At 39.6% G+C, this 19,258-nt stretch overlaps 1 protein-coding gene across 9 annotated transcripts in view; it reads left to right on the top strand.

Annotated features, from left to right (window-relative positions):
- EYA1 (EYA transcriptional coactivator and phosphatase 1) overlaps positions 1-19,258 on the top strand; it is a 164,449-nt gene that overhangs the window by 77,975 nt on the left and 67,216 nt on the right. For 3 of the 9 annotated variants that reach the window (XM_042036290.1, XM_042036298.1, XM_042036295.1), the window contains 5 exons: positions 114-176; positions 10,866-10,946; positions 12,823-12,892; positions 13,266-13,411; positions 17,462-17,599. In XM_042036290.1, coding sequence (XP_041892224.1) covers positions 114-176; positions 10,866-10,946; positions 12,823-12,892; positions 13,266-13,411; positions 17,462-17,599 — 498 coding nt within the window. The remainder of the gene's footprint in view (positions 1-113; positions 177-10,865; positions 10,947-12,822; positions 12,893-13,265; positions 13,412-17,461; positions 17,600-19,258) is intronic. The other 6 variants (XM_042036293.1, XM_042036291.1, XM_042036292.1 and 3 more) reach the window with 6 other exon arrangements.

Genomic DNA, 19,258 nt, shown 5'->3' with positions numbered 1-19,258 from the left:
TAGAATTTTACAGTTTTGGAGTAAATTCTACCCAGAAAGCTCTAACTTGCAATACATGTTTGCCTCCTGAGACAAAGCCAAACAGTTTTCTTTTGTTTGCCCTTTTCCCTCAGGTGACATGACCCTCCTCAGCACTGCAGACTGGTTGCTCAGCCCTAGCACACAGAGCCCTGCAGGTTTGGGTGCTGCAGTGGGCGCAGCAGGCGTGGGCACTCAGCATGCGATTTCAGATTTGCTCCAAAAGTGTCCCAAGCGATAGCTTGTGCTTGCTGGTTCTGCTCTAAGCTTTCTAATTTGAAAATTCCTGTCTCTGATTGCTCTTAAGTGACAAAGCAAGAAAAGTTTTTCAAAGAAACTAGTAGAATAATTTATTTCTGAATGAGATGTGTGCCAAGAGAGAAAATTTGTGAGTGAAGCAGATGTCTAAGAATCTGAAGGTGGAATTTTTACTGCTAATCTCTTTTATCTTGAGAAAATGTTTTGTTAGGCTCCTTGAGCTGCTAAAGAGACTTAAGAAAAAGTGGAGTGAATGAAGCAAAAGTTTCCTATTTTTTAAATGAAGGATGAAGTAAAATTATTTTTTGTGGGATCCTTGAAGCAGAATCCTGCTGAGACACAAGTTTGATTGTAAGGATGCGGTTGTAAGGGCTCGCCGAACACCTCTTCTTAGATGCTGCAATGTGGTTTGCCTGCTTGTTGCACATGGAGTGGAGATGTGTGTTGCTGGAGCTTCACGTGTCAAATATAATATGTGAGACCAGCGTCCAATCTACCATGCACACATTCTCACTAATGTGAAAGAGCCCTCCTTCTCTAGCATAAGGGATCTTCATGTGACTGAGAAGCAGGGCCTCTAGGTATTTGCATGTTATAAATATCTTGTAAAGATATGTTAAATTTTATTTGACTGTGGGTGTGATTTTGACAGGTTTCCATACCCTGAAGCACAGGATATGTTCACTAGATGAGGGGAGGGGAAGAAAAAAGAAGAAGCAGAAAAAATACCCGTCCGAAAGTGAAATGGCTCCATTTCAAACAAATGTTCATTAATTCCTCTAAGGCACATTTTCAGACTTGTCTTCTATTGATGTTTTTCTGCAAGAGGATGTGGTTGGAAGATAGCTCACATTGTTAGCTAATATTTTTAGCTTCACATTTAGCTGTAAATTTTCAAAGCACTGAATGGGGATTTAGTTGTGCAATTGAGTCTGAATTTAATCTCTACATGCAGCTTATAAATAATAACTCTTTGTGTGCTTAGTTTCACTTTGATAGAGCAAAATTCTTCTCCTGGCCAGGCAGTATGGTCTTCATTGATGGTGAAGTAACAAGGAAATTATAGACCTTGACCAGACAGAAATTTCTCAGGATCAAATGCAGAGGAGTAACACTAAAATGTCTGGCTAAAGGCATTCAGAAAAATCAGTCCTAGTATGCCAAGATGGTGCTGATTATATAAATACTACAGTATTTGAGGTTTCCATGTTCTCCTTAAGTGTATTTCCACAGCATACCCTCTATTGTAGAAAAGAGCAGACACCGGACATCATAAAAATTATGGCTCTCTATGACTTGCCTAAGAAAATCTCTTAAAAAAAATATTGGAGTAGGGATCAAAATATTCATAGTTGTGCCTTATCTCTAATCTTCCTTTGTCAGTGAATTGCCATGGTGGTTTGATACTGAAGGAGTTAAAGGAATAATAACAACAGAAGCTCATAAAATTGCCATTCATTAAGTTTTATCAGACAGCTGGTGGCTATTCCAACACCAGTGCCCACTTTGGTAGATACCCTTTAGAGGGAAAAGGCCATGAGTAATCAGTAAATTTGAAAGGAGTAGGAAATCTGTTTTCCGTTGCAGACAACTCCATCCAGTTTCTGCCTATGGTGATCTTTACTTTTATCTAAAGAATGTAAATCAAATCTGATGGATGGCATAGAGTGAGAAACAGAAGCCTGCAGCCCATCGTGATGATGTTGTATGAAACTGGAATGGAACAGAATGGATGAAGACTGGGCAAAGGAGCTGTGATTTTCTGAGCAACTACTTAATTCATTTAAGGAGTACAGGCCTGCTACTGCCCTTTTATTTGAGCCTTCAAGAGGGAAGGAGGGAAGGCATTGTCATATCAAGTGGGAAGGGAAAATGGATAACAAATTGAAGATCAGATTTTCAAAGATACATAGGAAGGGAGGCTTCAAAGGGAGTTGGACATCAAAATTCCTTTGAAAAAAAATGATTCTCGCTCTTTGAGTACCTGCTGCAACATGAGAATGAGATCTCACACAAAGGCAGTCAAAGCTCTCCACTACGAGACTATCTGATGTGTGGCCATTAGAAAGGTTGTTTTAAGTCTGGTGAACATAAATCCATCTTCAGGGTTTCAAAAGGCAGCACTGTGTGGTATGTTTGCTGTCAAGTTGCAGTATTACAGAATGGAGAAAAAATTATTTTCAGTATTTCCTAAAGTAATGGGGAGTAAGATGTTGAAATCCATAGAGAGGGCAGAGCTGGTTGTTATGGCAAGTGATGTAGATTTCTCTAAATAAATTATATTTCTATAAATTATATTTCTTGTAATTCTAGCAATATTTTGTAGCACTCAAAATAGTATTCTAGTATTGCAATTAAGCAATTCATATTGGCAATGAGTGTTTTTTAATTTATTCCTATGTTTTTATATTTTTCATATTTTTCTATGCTTTGGGGTACAAAGTTGTGGTAGGCGATGGTAATCAGACAAAATGATGCTTTTTTTGTTGATGGTTGGATTCTGGTACCTTTTAATTACTCATTTCTGGAGTTCCTGATAATTATGTATGCTGAAGTTTCTATACTTTTGTCTGCAGTAAGAAGCTTGATGGTATGAAACTTGTAATTGATACCTCCATATTTAGACATCCTGAAATAATAGCATACTAAAGGTAGATGTAATGTTTGCCTTTAGGTAGGGTATTAGCAGAAAAAGCTGTGGATTCCTTACTCATCCCAGAAGAGTGCAAGAGAACAGTTGTTTGGCCATAGGCAAAAATTGCAGAGGTCCTGGGCTCCCAAAAGCAAGCTGGCAGTCTGTAGAGGCTAGTATGAGTCTTCAACTTGATGTCACTTCTGAAGGACAAAAATGAGATACAGCAGGTTTATGTGAAGGAAAGGGGCTGGCTTGGACTGTCCTTTCTTCCCTCCTCTCCACCTTTTTCTCCTTGCTGTATGACATTGGCTTCCTTCCAGACTCTTTGTCTTACCTGTGCTTTTATTCTCCTGCTTCCCCAAGAGTCTTTCTGTCTGTTCTGAGCATGTGTAGCATAATGCTCTATTATTCCTCTTTCATAGGTACTTGGCTAGTGAGATGACTTGTCCACTTCTCTGCTGACTCAGTTGAGCAACTCCTTTTGCAAGGTCTTGGGGAGGAGACTGGCTAATAAATACTTATGTACTTACTGTCTTTTCTTTTTGTATGTATTTATATCCATTTTTGAAAGATTCTCTATTTTGGTTTCCTCCATAAGTTTTTCCTGAAAGAAAGGACCTCATTTATGTGATAATAGCAATACTGGTTCCCACAGGCATTTGAGGGAGACAAAACACTCCAAATGGCAAATTACTTTACAAAAAAAAAAAGGAACATCTTGGAATTATTTTAATATAATTTATTTTTGCAAGCTTCTCATATAGATGTTCACAGCACATGCTGTTTCAGATTGTGGATGAAGTCTGGTGGTGTGAGAGCACCCTCTGAGTGTGTCTGAGGGTCCCACAGCTCCACGTGCACAGTGGTTGTGCACAGGCTGTGGGATTTCAAGGAACTGTGAGGATGTCCACTAGTTTACTGAAAACTGTAGGCACAACACATCATTCTAGGTGTGGTGTCTTTCCAGTGGGACCAGCCTGTTATGCACGTGTACAATTGTGTGATTCCAAACACAAACGTCATATGAAATGTCATATGCCATATGCCTGGCCAGTAATACAAATGAGAAGGAAATCCAGCCCCAGCTGTCACTGTGCACCTGCAGAAACTCCAAGGAACAGAAGTAGAACATCTTAGTCAAAGATCACACCTTAGTAGGGTGGTGTTTGAAGAGCCTTAGCAACTTCAGACTTGTGACTTGATGATTTAGCATTTGCATTTGCATCTTATAATCTTCTGATGGGTTTTGCTTGTCCTAAGTAGACAAGCATGAAACTTGGTTACACTTCGGGGTTAGCCATGTCATCTGACCCTGGTCAGTGAGTGAAGTACCCATGCTTCCAGGTTTGATGAAACAAGCTAGGGAATTTGCTGCTGCTGGAGCTGGCTGGAGGGAAATGGAAGCTAGCACTATCCCTCTTTGTCCAGGTGAATTTAAGTCTGTCAGTCCTGGAGTTCAGACCCCGGCCAAGTTATTTCCCATTAATGGAAAGTCCCACCTGCTTTGTCATTGTGCTTCTGTCTTCATGAGTTAGTCTTGGGTCTTGTACACCTAAATGTCAGAGCAGGCTTGACTTCTACATGCTGCTCTCTTGCTCCCTTGAAGAAGTCCATGTTCCCAGAAGGCAGTGAAGAAAACCTTCTTTGCCATTAATGGCTGGGTCTGTGATGTTTTTTGGTCATTCTGTCTGGCTTTGGTTAAAGAATATGAAGACTGCTTGGGAATGCTGCAAACTGTTAAACATGCATGGTCAGACTCCCAGTTAAAAAGAGGAAAAGAAAAAAAGGAAATAGAATAGTCCATGACACCTCTAAAAGGATTGGTTTTGGATATATGCTGCCTCCATTTTCAGAGCAGAGACACAAACATTTGGTATAATTGGACATGTGAGTGTGAAGGGGTAAGAACCTTAGCTTGATTCAGATGCTCTCATTTCCTAACTGCAGTGAATGAGACTGTTTTAACCCATGACTGTACCTGTCAAAAAAAATCCAAGTTGAATCTTGCTTAGCAGCTACAAATACTGTCCAACCTTGTCTCTATACAGATGTTTTTGAATTTTCTTTCTGATTTTGCACTGTAGCTGTGACACCATTTCTTTGTAAATTTAAGGTTTTTACTGCTAGGTGAGCAGGTACAAGGATGTTAAAGGTGTTTCACCTGAAATGGATAACATAAGTGCAAGATGAGGGTCATGGGGGTGTATGTGGTGAAACCTAAGTGTTAGCCACAGCCCAAATACTGGAGAAGTTTTGAAGCCTCTTACATCAGAGGAGGGGAAAGCAGGGAACAGTCTGGGCTTGAACTAGAATGTGCTGCTTTGAGCAGGGACTTTCTTTGAAAACCATACAAAAATTTAGGCTGGAAATTACCTTCTGGTAGTTTCCAGACAATGAGATTCAGGAAGAGTTCTCTGCTTTGAGAAGCAGTAGCAAGTAAGTTTATCAGGCTTCATGGTCAGAAGCTGATGATTTGATAATCTGTGATGGGAAGAGACAATAATATCCTGGATAGGAATTAGTACAACCGAGTAACCTGTAACCTTTTTATAATTGCAAGGTTCTTCACTACAGTTTGAATAAAATAATGGAAAACCATCAGCTTAGAGGTTCAAGATAGAATTTTCATCTTGTTGTTAGTGACAACTATCTTTAAGCTTCCAGGTGAACTCTGAGCTTCTAGTGAGTACAGAAAGAGGATGGTGTCAAGCAAAACAGTATGTGAAGAGCAACTGATACATAAAATACTTAATCAAGATTTACATGGTGTTTAGCTACTACTATTATTTGAAGATCAGACAAGGCAAAATAGGGCAAGAGATTATGTTTTTATGTATGTCTGTAAACAAACTAACCACTACACTTTGTTGAGTCTCTTTGTAGCCCATGAATACTGAGAGCTGTCAGCCAGGAATAATTTCATTTTGCCCACTCATTCATTTTACCCACTTATTTGTATAATACAAAGAGCATAATATTATAGTGTTAATTCAATCTTAAAACTGCACAATTAAAACCAATTCAATTAGTCAGGCATGTTTGCAATATTTCTACTCTGATTTAGTGTATATGGCATAGCTGTTAACAAAGATGAGTTCAGTAGAGCAAGCCTTATATGTATTTAATGTAATAAAAGCAATTTTTAAAAGATATTTTAAAACCTTATTTTTTCATGCTTGAAGGTGCAATCTTTATGAGGTATTTCTACAATTTCTGTGTTAGGAGTAGCCAAATATTAGATCTTTAAATCCATATTTAAAATAGCCAGCATCTCATTCCTCGTAACACTCTTTACTGATATATATACCAGGAACTGCATGACAAGCTGTGAACTCAGAAAGTTGTTACTTGGCCAATGAACCACATGAACTTGTGGGTTCTGGTCTGAAGTTCTCTCTCTCAGTGGAGTTCAGAAACTGCCATGTAAGTAATTTTTTAACCACGTTTTGCTATACAGCTGACAAAACAGGGCACATTGCACTTGCAATCTCTAAGTTCCTTTAGAAGAAAAATCTTGACAATCAATATAACATTAGCTCAGCAATTGTGATATCTCTGAATTTTTGTGCTTTTTTCTCCAAGCTAGCATTTGTGCTATTATCTGCTACTCCTATTTTTTTCTATTGCTCTGTATGTTGTTTTCTTACGCAGTTTCTTTTTAAATCTTTTTAGATTCTCACAAATGACTAGAAACAAAAAATAAGGAGGAAAAATATCTCTTTGTTAGATTTAGTTTCTTAAGCTCCTTGGTATATAAATCAAATCTAAATCACTGGTTCTAAATAAACACTGAATTTTTGCAGAAGATAAGGCAGTCTTCTTCTTGAACTTCTTATTGATAATCTGTTTTATTACATGAGTGGTTTGGGTGGCCCTAAAGCTTGGTAGTACATTGCTAAATCAGAGTCTGTCTCTAGACTTCAAGTCTGATGATTCTGCACCTCTGTAAAGGTCAGTTTTGATAAAGGAGCAGCAGAAATGGGAACTTTCCTGTGTTGCTTTCCATGCTCTCTGCCACAACTGAGCATGGTGTTGTTGGCTGTTACTGGCAAGCTTGCAATGTCTGCTGTCTAGATGTGGCAATATTCCCACTCCTTTCCCAGTGTCATCTTGTGAAAGCTTAGGACATATTGCAGAAATGTTAATTGTCATGGAAAATGTGAAGAGCTGGAATCCAGAGCATCCATAGGCAGCATGTGGCAGGGTGAGATCTGTGCCCGACCAAAGCCTGGCTTCCTTGGACAGCTCCATATGTCTCTCATCATAGACATGGATGACTCATGTGCTGCTGGGACAGACTGTGAGACTTGTATCCTTAGGCAGTCCCTTTGCAGTTCTCTTTCCCCATGATCCTGGGATGAAATATGCTCCCTTGCAGGTCAGTTTTTGCCTTGGACAAACAAGAGACCTTCCTTTAAAGTAAGAATACATGTAAATGTTTCCAGCAGCTAAACCCATGGCTATTCTCAGTTTATTTCTTTGAATAGCGAGATTTCATCCTCTTAAATGTGCTTAGGCTGATAGAAGGAAATACACAGATAGAAGGACATTTTCAGGCATTTTGATTAAAGTGCTTGGGGAATGGAGAGTTTTTCAGGACCTCTTCACCTTTATTAAATTCCCAACTCTCTGTGACACAAAGGTTCATTAAGGTTATGGTTGTTTCTAAAGGCAGCATGATAAAGCACGTTTATTATCACCCAAGTCATGGGTATCCAGATTAGGAATAATGGGAACATCCTTTCTTATATCCTGTTTTTCTTGTATTCAGGAGATAAAACAGCTGAGAGAGAAGACAAATTTTTTATGAAAAATTGTTGAGCACCTCAATCATCAACTGGAATTCATTCCCATCAAAAAGGCACTGCATTGTATTTCATGTTTTCCTGATCTTCAAAAGTAGTATGTCTAGTAAACAGCATTCCGTTTTAAACTAAGTTGCACAGAAATATTGCTCATTAGCTACAGAGACAGAAATTCCATTTTGATGATGTTTTTTCTGAAAATGGTATCTTGAACAAGGATCCAGAGAGGTGCTCAGAGGCCCATTCAACCGTGGAACATTTCCAGTGATGGGGCAGCCACAGCTCCTCTGGGCAACTTGTTCCTGTGCCTTACTGCCCTCAGAGTAAAGAATTTCTTCCTGATATCTAATCTAAACCTACTCTCTTTCCCTTTGGATCCATTGTCCCTTTTCCTGTCACTACATGTTCTTGTAAAAGGTCCTTCTCCATCTTTCTTATGGGCTCCCTTCAGGTACTGGAAGGCCACAACTAGGTCATCCCAAAACCTTTTCTATCAATCCGAAATCCCTTAGCCTTTCCTTGCAGGGGAGGTGCTCCACTCCTCTAATCATCTTGGTGTCCCTCTCTGGACTTGTTCCAACAGGTTGATGTCCTTCCTGTGCTGGATGCAGTACTCCCAGTTGTGTCTCAAAGAGCAGAGCAGGGCGCAGAATCCCCTCCCTTGCCCTGCTGGCCATGCTGCTTTTGATGCAGCCCAGGATACAGCTGGGCTTTCTGGGCTGCAAATGGACATTGCCAGCTCTCATGTAACCTCTCATCCACCAGAAATCCCAAGTCCTTTTCAGAAGGGCTGCTTTTTATCTAGAACAAATGATGGATGCTATGCTTTTCTATATTGTGTGAACCCTAGCATAGTCTTCAGACTGCTAATTTGCAGTGATCCAAAAATGAGGAATAAGGCATATTGTTTCTCCAATAGAGAAAAGGAAGAGTTTGGAGAAAGCACATACTGAAAGCTTCCACCCTTTACTCCAAGTTAGGTTGATCTGTCTTATCTTCCTCTCTTTTCCCCCACCACAGATACCAGCTATAGAGGAAAGCATCTTTCATTGTTATTCCCAAAAGTATAATTGCATTATGGAAATTAAATTCAGAAGACTTGCAAATTCTGGGGGAACTCAGAGTAGTCTATGAGAGAAGAATGAGTCTGACTGTAAAATGTAGCTGTGATAACCTTCTAAGAAAAAGTAGAAGATAATGCTATAATTTTTCATATCTAGACTGACAAACTGTAGAACATGCTGTGAAAGTCTGGTAGTTTCTGAAAAAATACTTGTGATAGACACTTTGCAATAAGTATTTCGTTGTATCTGTGTGTTAGACTTTCAGTATTTAGTCATTAAATGGATGGTGAATAACTTACATGCCATGGTTTTAATACCTTTGTATTAGAGTTATGGTTCAGATCATGAGTGCACTCTTGAAGTGAACCTCGTGGCCACCTTTTCTTACCACATTAATTCCCCTTAGGGAGTCTCTTGGACTTCACTTGTTTCAAAAAAGCTTTGCAGAAGTACAGCTAATGTTCTCAAGCTGAATAACCCCTCTCAAAAATACCTAACCTCTGGACACTGGACCCTCTGCACCAGCCATTTCATTTCATGAAACTTTCCTAAATGGACTGCACTGCTTGTAAAAGATGATACAGCAGTTTTGTGTGCAGCTGAGCATTGACCTCCCAAGTTATCAGACAAAAATCCTGCATGAGAGTCAAAAGAAAATAATGGATGATTAGTAAAATCTTGGGAGATTTCTTACAAATCCCATGGAGGAGGCGTGTTGAAGGCAATAGACATGCAGAAATAAGAATTTGGATTGGGAATGAAAGGAAAGGTCTTCAGTGAAAAGAGGGAAGTCTCTCTGCCTCACCTTTTCCAAAGTTGGTACCAAAAGGTTCCTGCTAATGATGGTTGTAATTCCTGAGTAGACACGTATAGACAAACATACAGGCACTCACGTATGCATGTGTGGTGACACTGAGGCTTTACATGTCAAATGTGGTGCAGTTTAGCTTGGCTTTCTCAGTTTGGCTCCCAGCAGTGTTAGAGAACTGCCTCACTAAAAGGTCAGGTATGCACCAGCGCTGGCGCGTGGGCAGCGGCGTCTCTGTGTGTGTCAACCAGGGCAAAAGGGGGGATGTTGATAGTAAGACCAGCTCTGTTGTTTTCTGAAACATCAGCCTCAGTTGCTTTTGGCATGCTGTAGCCCCAAAAGCCAGGTGTGTAAAAATGGATTTTAGGGATTGCCATGATGTTCTGCTAACTCTCTGGGAGTAGCTATTGGTGCCTGTTTTACATCCATGCCAGGTCAGCCCCATCCTTGCTCTTTGGATCAGGATATTCTCCTGATCCAAACATTACAGAGTTTGCACTGGACTGACATAAAGGAAAATTGTTTATTTACTTGAGGATTTATTAAAAGGCATTAATTGATTATTAATTATGAATCAGCATGAGCCAGGAGATAATCTCTTGGTGTCTTTCTTTTCTACTCTCAGATAGCCGTGTTATGTTGTGGGTGCAGGGGGTATAAAATGTTTTAAAGCATTCTTTGAAGTATATGGTGAGACTGTGTTCCCCTTTTTTTATTCAGGGTTGTTGTGTATAAAGTTGGTTTTCATTTTGAGAGAAGAAATCCACCTTGAGGAAAGTGTTTTACTTCATCACAAATCCTTAGTTTTCCTCTGAAAATTTATTTAATTGGAAACAAAATTTGAACAGCCCTCAGCAAAACCCATTTAAAAATTATTTCCTCTTTTGTCTTATTCAGTTTGCTGTCTTTCAAGCCTGTAAATGCTGTGTGACCTGATCTAAATGTGGATCCTTATTGTTGGGTCTGCAGGATTAAGAGGAATCAGGACAGGTGCAGAGAGTTGCATGGGGACTTCTGGTTCATTACAGTGGCTCTTATTCCTTGGGGACAGGAATAACCCTCTTGATCATCTTATATTGATGTGTAAATCATAGCTGCCAGTATTTTGCATTGTTTGTATACACAAATACATAACATGCAAAATATCCATAGCCATGATTTAGAACGTTTTTGGCAGATTTTTGTTTTATTGAGTTTGTATCTGTAGTGAGTGTGTGTGCATGCACATGCAAGAATATTAGGAGCATATAGAATATCTCCTGTTTATATTTCTATAGTTAAAACAGAACCAATGAACAGCAGTGAGATCGCTACTACTACTACCACAGACGGGTCTTTAGACAATTTCTCAGGATCAGGTAAGGAATAAACAAAAGTTTTAACCTCAGAATTTTTTCATTTATTATTTTCTTATCCTGCACGGTCTAAACCTGTGCACATCTCTAAAAAAGCCTTTTGCACTTTCCAGCTTATACTTATTTCTGTTCATTTTAGTCTAAGTCAACAGGAGTTTTCCCCAAGTAAGGAGCATTACATTATCAGGCTTATTAATGTCCATTGGTGTCTTTGGTGGGAGTCTCACTAGGGAGCATTCTGGCCCAGGGTAATTACTTTGTGTTTTCTGTGAGTAAACCTCTGTGACTATTATTCTAATTGAGGGGTAGGTCTTCCTCACTTACTGTAATTTATTATTACCAAGACATTCATTCTTTTGTCAGGCTTCTTTTCTTCATGGAAGCCAAATGCATCTTAGGTTCTGACAGCTTACAAGCACTGTGAGAACAACCTAAGGTGTTTGCTCAGTTTTGCACACCTGAGGACTAACTGTGGTACTTCTAGCACATCATTTTTATGGTGCAAATCAAATCAAAAGAATGATCTAATAATATATTGTGGGATTACGTTTCCATAGTAGCAAAATTTGACATCTTGAAACCGGTCTGACTGCTTAGTAGCCAGCCCTTTCCTGGTCTTGTCACAGCCTCTGTTTTCTGCACAGGCTGTTGAGTATGAAAGCATCAAGCCTGAAAGTCCAAAGTAAGGTTTCTAAGGTATTTTAACTTTCTGAAAGAAGAAAATACAATGTGTAGCTAATGGTAGCTACATACATCTGTGGTGATCTGACTAAAGGTGGGACTGCAACATTTGGCAGTTTTGCAGCCTCATAGGCCACAGAAAAGAAAAATTACTGGGTGGAGAAGGCACAGAAAGAGGCTCCCTGCTTCCCTCCCAGAGTGTAAAGATGATGGATTTTCCCTGTAGCTGGCCAGGAAAGGGGTAGCTGGCGAGGGGTAATTATGAGTGCCTTGTTTATTTCCAAGTACTTAGCAATAAGGCCTGTTGTTTCTCGGGCTGTCTGATTTTACAGTAGTCTCATAACCTGCTGCTGACCCTTTCCTGGCAAAGGCTTCCAAGCCCACCTTGGGACCTTGAGGAGAAGTGACACCCAGACAGTAACCAGAGAGGGAAGGGCTCCCAAGAATATCGCCCTGAGCAGAGTAGGCCAGCACAGCCGCCACGCTCCGCGGAGCACCCAGAGATGCTGACAGCAGTGGGCTGGGCTGGTGAGAGGCTCCGTGTCAGAGGCGCGGGGCTGCTCAGGGAGCAGCTCACGGTGTAGCCTCCTCTGCCTGCGTGTTTCACTAACAGCATCTGCGCCTTGGACATCTTTATGCAACACTGATTTGAAGGTCTGAAAGCATTTTAGACAGCAGATGAGGTGGAAGAAAATAGAAGTGTAATAAGGTAATGCATAGTCTGTATTAGGAATTTTTTTTTTTTTTAAAAGAGGCGCGTGCTCTGAAGAGGGCCATATGTTTTCAATCAAGGCATGCATAAAGCTCCTTCATAAAATGTAGGTCTTAAAAATCCTAAAAGTTAATAAAATGTTGCACTTGAGATATCAACAATCCTTTGAAAATACGAAGGGAAATGTTTCCATTAGGAAATAGGTTGTTTGCATTGAAAATGTTGCCTGTGTGCAACCAAAGAATAAACTATGGCTCAGGAGGTGTACAAAGGGGCAATTTAGTATTTGAGATTTGCAATCAAGATTTTAATGTTAAGCATTCTTGTATAGTTCCTCATAAAATATTCTTTTCTATCTAAGGTATCAATGATATTTGAATTTAATTAAAATCTTGTTAATACTCTGAAATTCTATTAGGAAAAATAATATTTATCTTTGGTGTGTGTATTTACACTTCTGTATGCTTTCTTTTCTCCTTGGTGCAGCAATTGGAAGCAGTGGTTTCAGCCCAAGACAAACACACCAGTTCTCCCCACCACAGATTTACCCTTCCAAGTATGATATCTTTTTAAAATAATAATAGTAGTAGTAATAATAATAACTGGAATAGGCAGATTTTAACCTCATTTAAAATAATAATTGAGTCCATCTGTTAAGCCATAATTTAAACCGCAGCAGCTTCTAGGGGAAAAAAACATTTTTTTTTTAAATGCTAAGAATGTATTTGAAAAATATTTGTAAAGTTCTTATTTCATTTATTCTTTTATTATTGATTCTTACTGTTTTGTCTCTTAAAGTTTCTGTTGTCTAGCACAGCCTATGATTATGTGTTAATGAAGCAGCAGGATTATAATAAGGCTAAAAATAAGTACACACATGTCTGTCTAATGCAGTGTCTGTCCTATTTTCTGTCATTTGTAATCAATAGCAGACCCTACCCACATATTCTTCCTACCCCGTCTTCACAAACGATGGCTGCTTATGGGCAGACACAGTTTACAACGGGAATGCAACAAGCTACAGCCTATGCCACTTACCCCCAGCCCGGCCAACCCTATGGAATCCCTTCATATGGTAAGAAATCACGTCCGTGTTACTTTATTCCTGAGATAAATGTTTTTTAGATCAAGATTATGTGACCCTCAGGTTAGTACTTAATGGGACAGCTGTGCTCTAGAGCATTTCTTGTGGAACACTGTAAATTTTCCCCCCTTGGAATGAGTGGTGTTTAATTTATGTATTAACAAGCTACAAAGGTACTCAAGAAGACCCATTTTGGGATCGGGGGGAGAGGTTCATTAGCTTTTTGTTGGTGACATCAAAAATACAGCACTGAAGTGGGAAGAGGGATCTCTGTGCTTCCATTACACAGGCCCAGCCCCTGGCTACTTGCTCAGGGCTCTGCTCCTCAGCGGTGCCGGAGGTTATGTGGGGACGTAAAGGTCTGAATTTCAGCTGATACAGATTACTGGAACACAGATGAATCTGCGAGGCTGTGCTGATTTTCAGCAGGCAAAAAAACTGATTCAAAAATGCCTCCATCAAAAAAAATCTTACTTTCCAATGTTTTAAAACTCCCTGGAGGTGAAAATTGAGGTAAATTGCCACTGAAGGTCTGTCTGCTCGATGAAGGAGATAGTACTAAATAGCAAATATTTCCAAAAAAATTTAATTTAAAAACAAGCTGCCGTGGGTGAGACCATTTTCCTGCCAGACTGTCTGCTGGCAGACCACATAGCAGTGCAGCAGCGAGGATGCATTATTAGAAAATAGGTCTTATATTCCTCTGGGGGAATATATTAAAATTATACAATCCACATGCTTTGAGCAGTATATTTTGTAAAAATACGTTCAAATAATGTAAGTTTTATACAAAAAGGACAGAACTCACCATACAAACTGTTCACTTTAAAATTGTTAAAAGTTTTAAGTGAAAAACTGGTGAATCTTCCATCTTGAAGTCTGCAAGTTGAAAATCCACTGGCTCTCAAGTATATCCTAGGGCAGATTATGGTGAACAGTAGGTTCACCATACATTCTTATTTCCCCATGCTTTAAAATAGGGTTCTAAGTATAAATTGGATGTTTCAGTTCCACTTAGAATCCACATATTTTAAGCTTACACCGTGAGCTGGGGAATCTTAGACACACGCATGCACATATACACACCCAAGAGCTCCTGCTGATGAGAGCTTGTCTTCTAATTCCATCTGGATCAGGTGGGGTGATAACAGACAACCCTTTTCCCCACCCTGCTTTTCTTGACCTGTTTCTCCTGTGGACACCTCATGTTCATACTTGGCTGACTGCAAGGCTTGGGCAGCCCAAACAGTGACTTTTTTGTTTTTTGCTTGCTTCCTCTGGATGAAATCCTGACCTCACTGAAGTCAACTCTAAAATTCCCACTGACTTCAGCCAGGCCTTGATTTCCCTACTTGAGTTTAGCTGTCTCACTGTCGTCGGAGCTGTAATTGAGAGTTGCTTTACTTGGCAACTGCTTGTAGGGGTTAACATGCTTGCCTGCTCTTTTGTTTTGGTTTAGTTTTTTGCCTAGTCCATCCCCCATGCCTAGGACTTCAGATAAATTTACAATGTTTTACATTGCAGAGCTGCTTTTGACCACTGAAATCCTCAGCTCCTGAGCCAAGAGGGTTTTTATGCGTTTTGTTCTTTTCAGAAAATGCCTTGCGGCTAGTGCTAAGGTGTTCCTTGCTGATGTACTTTATAGAAGTAATATTTAAAAGCAAATAACTATTTAAAAGTTTTGGGACCTAACATATTTTTTTCCATATTTAAGACATGGCATATAATCTGTTCTCCCAAATGAAATTATGTGGGGAGCATTAGGACACTCATTTGCAACAGGCAAGAACTGAAGCCTTGCTTAAAGCCAAAACTCTACTCTTTGATCCGCAGTTTAGACCCCATGTACCCTCTGTCTTGCCTTTCTTTTGCCCAGGCAGAAATCTTACAGCAGTATAAAGGGAGAAGACTTATGCCTATGTGAAAGGAAAAACTGAGTTGAGGCCTCTTTCTTTTTGTTTCTTTACTCTGGTTCTACTAGAAGAAAGAGTATTCATGAGTTCCTGTATCAGCCTGCCTCAAGTTTTCTCTCTAGAGTGGAGTTTGGGAAGGTCCTGTCTCAACTGCACCTCTAGCCTGTTCATTTTTCCAGTTCCCCACCTCCACAGTCATGCAGCCATGCAGGCAGGAAGGGGGGTGGAGGGGAATGCCATTGACAGCTGCTGCCCTGGGGCTCCTGGCTCTGCTTCATCTGCAAAGCCCCTGAGGAGGCTGGAGAATTTCCTGAAGCTCTTTCCTCCTGCCTGCTCCAGCACCAGCATCTAGCAAAGGCTTTGCTTACCAATTTCTTTACTTTCCAGATCCTGGCAGTCCCCTTGTGTCACTGTCCCTTCCCACTTCCTTGAGTACATTAGACTTGGGAGCATCGAGGTTTGATGAGTGAAGGCTTTCTGGATAAGAGCAAGTGTGAGAGCAAGTCCCAGGAGATGAAAGGCTCTTCATAGCATGGAGGTTTGCAAAAGGGCATGTCAGTGCCAAGTTGTCTTCACTCAAGTGTCATCCTCCTACTGCTGCTTTTGATCATCTCCTCCTGCTCGGACTGAGATAGAGAGTTGGATCAGGCTGTTAAAGGAAATTTAGGCTAGAAATTTAATACTTGATTTAGTTAAACTTTCTCTAAGCCATATTTAATCAGCATTTCAGAAGTCCTTAAACAGACAACAAATAGGGATTGTTGATACCAAATCATCCATAGCAGGAGTTTCCCCTTGAAAATGAGGTGTCAAGATTCGTCATTTGAACTGCTTAATTGTAACATGAAACAGAAGAAGCAAGTAAGCATCGGGGAAAAACAAGCAAACAGGGTTAGTCTGGCAGTTGGAGGCTTGGCAGAAGGAATTAAGGGTAATCAATGACAGCAGCTGAAAAGTAATTATTTAGATGGCAGAGAATATGCTGCCATTTGTATACAGGGAGGTATTGAAGTTTTGCCAACACAGTAGCTTCTGAGCCCTCTCCTACCTTGAAACACTGTTGAATATTGTCTAAAGAAAAATCCAACTAGGAAATGGACCTTAGATTAACAGTAATTTTCAAAGGAATGTTACTAATTCACACTTAGTTAATTCAGTTCAAATATTTTTGGTTTCTGAACAATGAGGTATCACTGAATGCCACAACGAAACCTAAGAATATTGTATCACTTTTCCATTACTTTGGCTATAATTATTTTTAAATGGTAGTTCATGTTGGGACAACTTTATAATTAAAACTAAGAGACAGAGGCTGAATTGTGTGCATTTCCTCAGTATTTTGCTTCCTGATATTTGCTGCTCATTGCCTTACAAATTGAGGGAAGAATCACTGAAACTGGGTAGCAAGTCATTCATTGATCAGACTTTGCATTCTTTTATAACTAAATTTAGAAATGAGAGAGTAATGTGGTGTGTAATGGATTTCTCCATCAGTGCAGATTAATGACTCTCTGCTATGCTTTTCCCAGTTCAGGAGATTGCTTCAGGAATAGTTCCTGTCTGTTAGGTGCTTTTTTGTTAAAAACTGAATTAGTGTTTAATTACCTTTGTAAAATCATCATTGTACTTAATACTGCTAGTTCTCTTTATCCACTTCTCATTCCTTAGAAAACCGTTCTTGGACCTGTGTAATTTTCATGTAGGAGTATTATACAATGCAAATCTCAGCTATGTCATTAATGGGTAGATGGCAGGAGAGCTTGGCTATGCTATGCTTCATTAAATTCATATAAAGTTGCTAATCTACCTCTGGGTAATGTCATGAATATATGGAAAAGTTTGCCTCTGGCAGGAAAGGAAAAAGGAATAATGCAACTTCCTGTTCATGTATAAATTTCTTTTGCAGTTATTGGAAACACAGTTTTGGATTTAACCTCTCCCTGGTGAACTTCAGTTTTCCACATGCTTTTAGACTGCCCTTACCCTATTCATTTGTGCATGCTCTCAATATTTGTTCTGTCAGGCAAGAAGAGTAGGTATATGTTAAAATTGCTGTTAATTAAGTGATTTTGTTTTCCATCCCTCTTTGAATATGAACAAATAGATTTGCTGTCACTAACTGATTTAGGTGCATTGTGGGCAGGCATCAAGACAGAAGGTGGATTGGCACAGTCACAGTCACCTGGACAGACAGGATTTCTAAGCTACGGTGCCAGCTTTAGCACACCTCAACCTGGACAGGCTCCCTATAGCTACCAGATGCAAGGTCTGTATAAACAGATATTACCATTAATTGGATATAGCTAATGCTATGGTGGGTTTTTTTCCCTCCTTATTTTGTTTTATTCCTAGAATAAAAATGAATGTTTGCTTGGGCACTTAACTGATTTTATTGCAGTTGGAGATGAAATGATGATTGCCTTTGCTGAGAGAGCAACAGGCCAGCTCTCAGCAGTCTGGAAGATCCCTTGCTTCATTAAATGTTAAATAGTGAAGTGTTCTAGTGTTATTATAGTAAAAATGTATCTCTGAATAGCAATAGTTTAGCAAATAGTGAATGAGACAAAGCTAGTTCTGGAAAACGCGTCAGGATTATGAATTTAGGAAGTGCCAAATATAATTTGACACCTGAGCATGTTTGAGGAGGGAGAAGAAGATAAAAATACTTACTGCAGCTGTGGAGGTAGCTAAGTAATGATTGAAGTCTGTTTCTTTGAAGTCTATTTAAAAGTCGTAAGTCTTTGTATGTGCAGGCTATTATTATCAATTACATTTTGTAGCCTTACTTGCCTGTTTAGTTTACTTAATGTCTTTCCACCTTGTTCTCCCAATTCCTTTTCCCTCTTCCGTATTGAGAATTCACTGGTTGTGCCTGGTTCTGGATTGCTCACCGCTTAACAGATATTTTGAAAAATCTTTGTTTACCAGAAATAGCTAATTTGGGATGTCTGCTGCAGGCCTTTTCAGCCTGCATTTGGCAGTAGATATCAGGTGTGTTGCAGATTTTGGAATTGTTGAAATAAGTGATCAATCACAGAAACGGACCACATATTTTTATAAGTTTAGCACCTTTATATATTATCAAGCTCAGTTTAAACTGTATGCCATCAGGTAAACACTCCATGAAATGTCTTGAAGCAGAAGTGCTTTCAGAGACTAAGTGAATGAGATTTTGCTTTTGTTCCACAGTTTTAAGGGTATATTGATCCAGTCCTTTGCTCAGACATGAGAGATGTGTTTTTGTTGCATTTTTTTTTCAAATCCCCTTTTGAGCTGTGTGTTGAGTAGCTCCATAGGGCAGAAGTGACCATCTGACATCTGAAATATTGCTGACTTGTAGTGTGGTCTGACAAGTAAGAGGGACAGGACCAGAGTAGCATATGGATTTTCATCTACATGCTGAATAGTGATGGTCTTCTCCTCATCAGAGTAAATATAACCAAATCAAGTTACTGGTTTAGCTTTCTGCAGACAGCTACACAAAAACCTCAGGAAACAAACACACCTCCACACCCACCTCCACACCCACCCCCCCACACCCCCCCCAAAAAAAATCCTGCCTCTCTGTAGGAGAGAGCTCAAAATATTTGCCAGCAGCAGCTACAATGATCTTCTGAATCAACATTTCAGCTTTTAAGGAACTGATAATTCACGGTAGCTAGGAAATAATGTTATTGAAAAATCATGTCTGTGCTGCCTATAATTTCTATTGCAGTAGTACCTTCATGCCATAGTCATATACTGGGATCCTGTTGTGCTAACTTCTACAGGCAAATAAAAATATAGTCCCCATAGAAGTTGGAGGCTAAAATAAAACACACAGGCTAGGAGGGCTTAATGTAACAATAAAGCTGACACTGTTTATGTATAAGAAACAGTTGGCACCCCATACTGGTTATCTAACAGTTCTAAAGATGTTTTTTGT

The sequence above is a fragment of the Corvus kubaryi genome, unplaced genomic scaffold (genome assembly GCF_017639235.1).
Source record: "Corvus kubaryi isolate FWS band 111438036 unplaced genomic scaffold, C.kubaryi_AGA036_p1.0 37385, whole genome shotgun sequence".
Taxonomy (NCBI): domain Eukaryota; kingdom Metazoa; phylum Chordata; class Aves; order Passeriformes; family Corvidae; genus Corvus; species Corvus kubaryi.
This window is presented reverse-complemented; position numbering and strand designations above follow the sequence as displayed.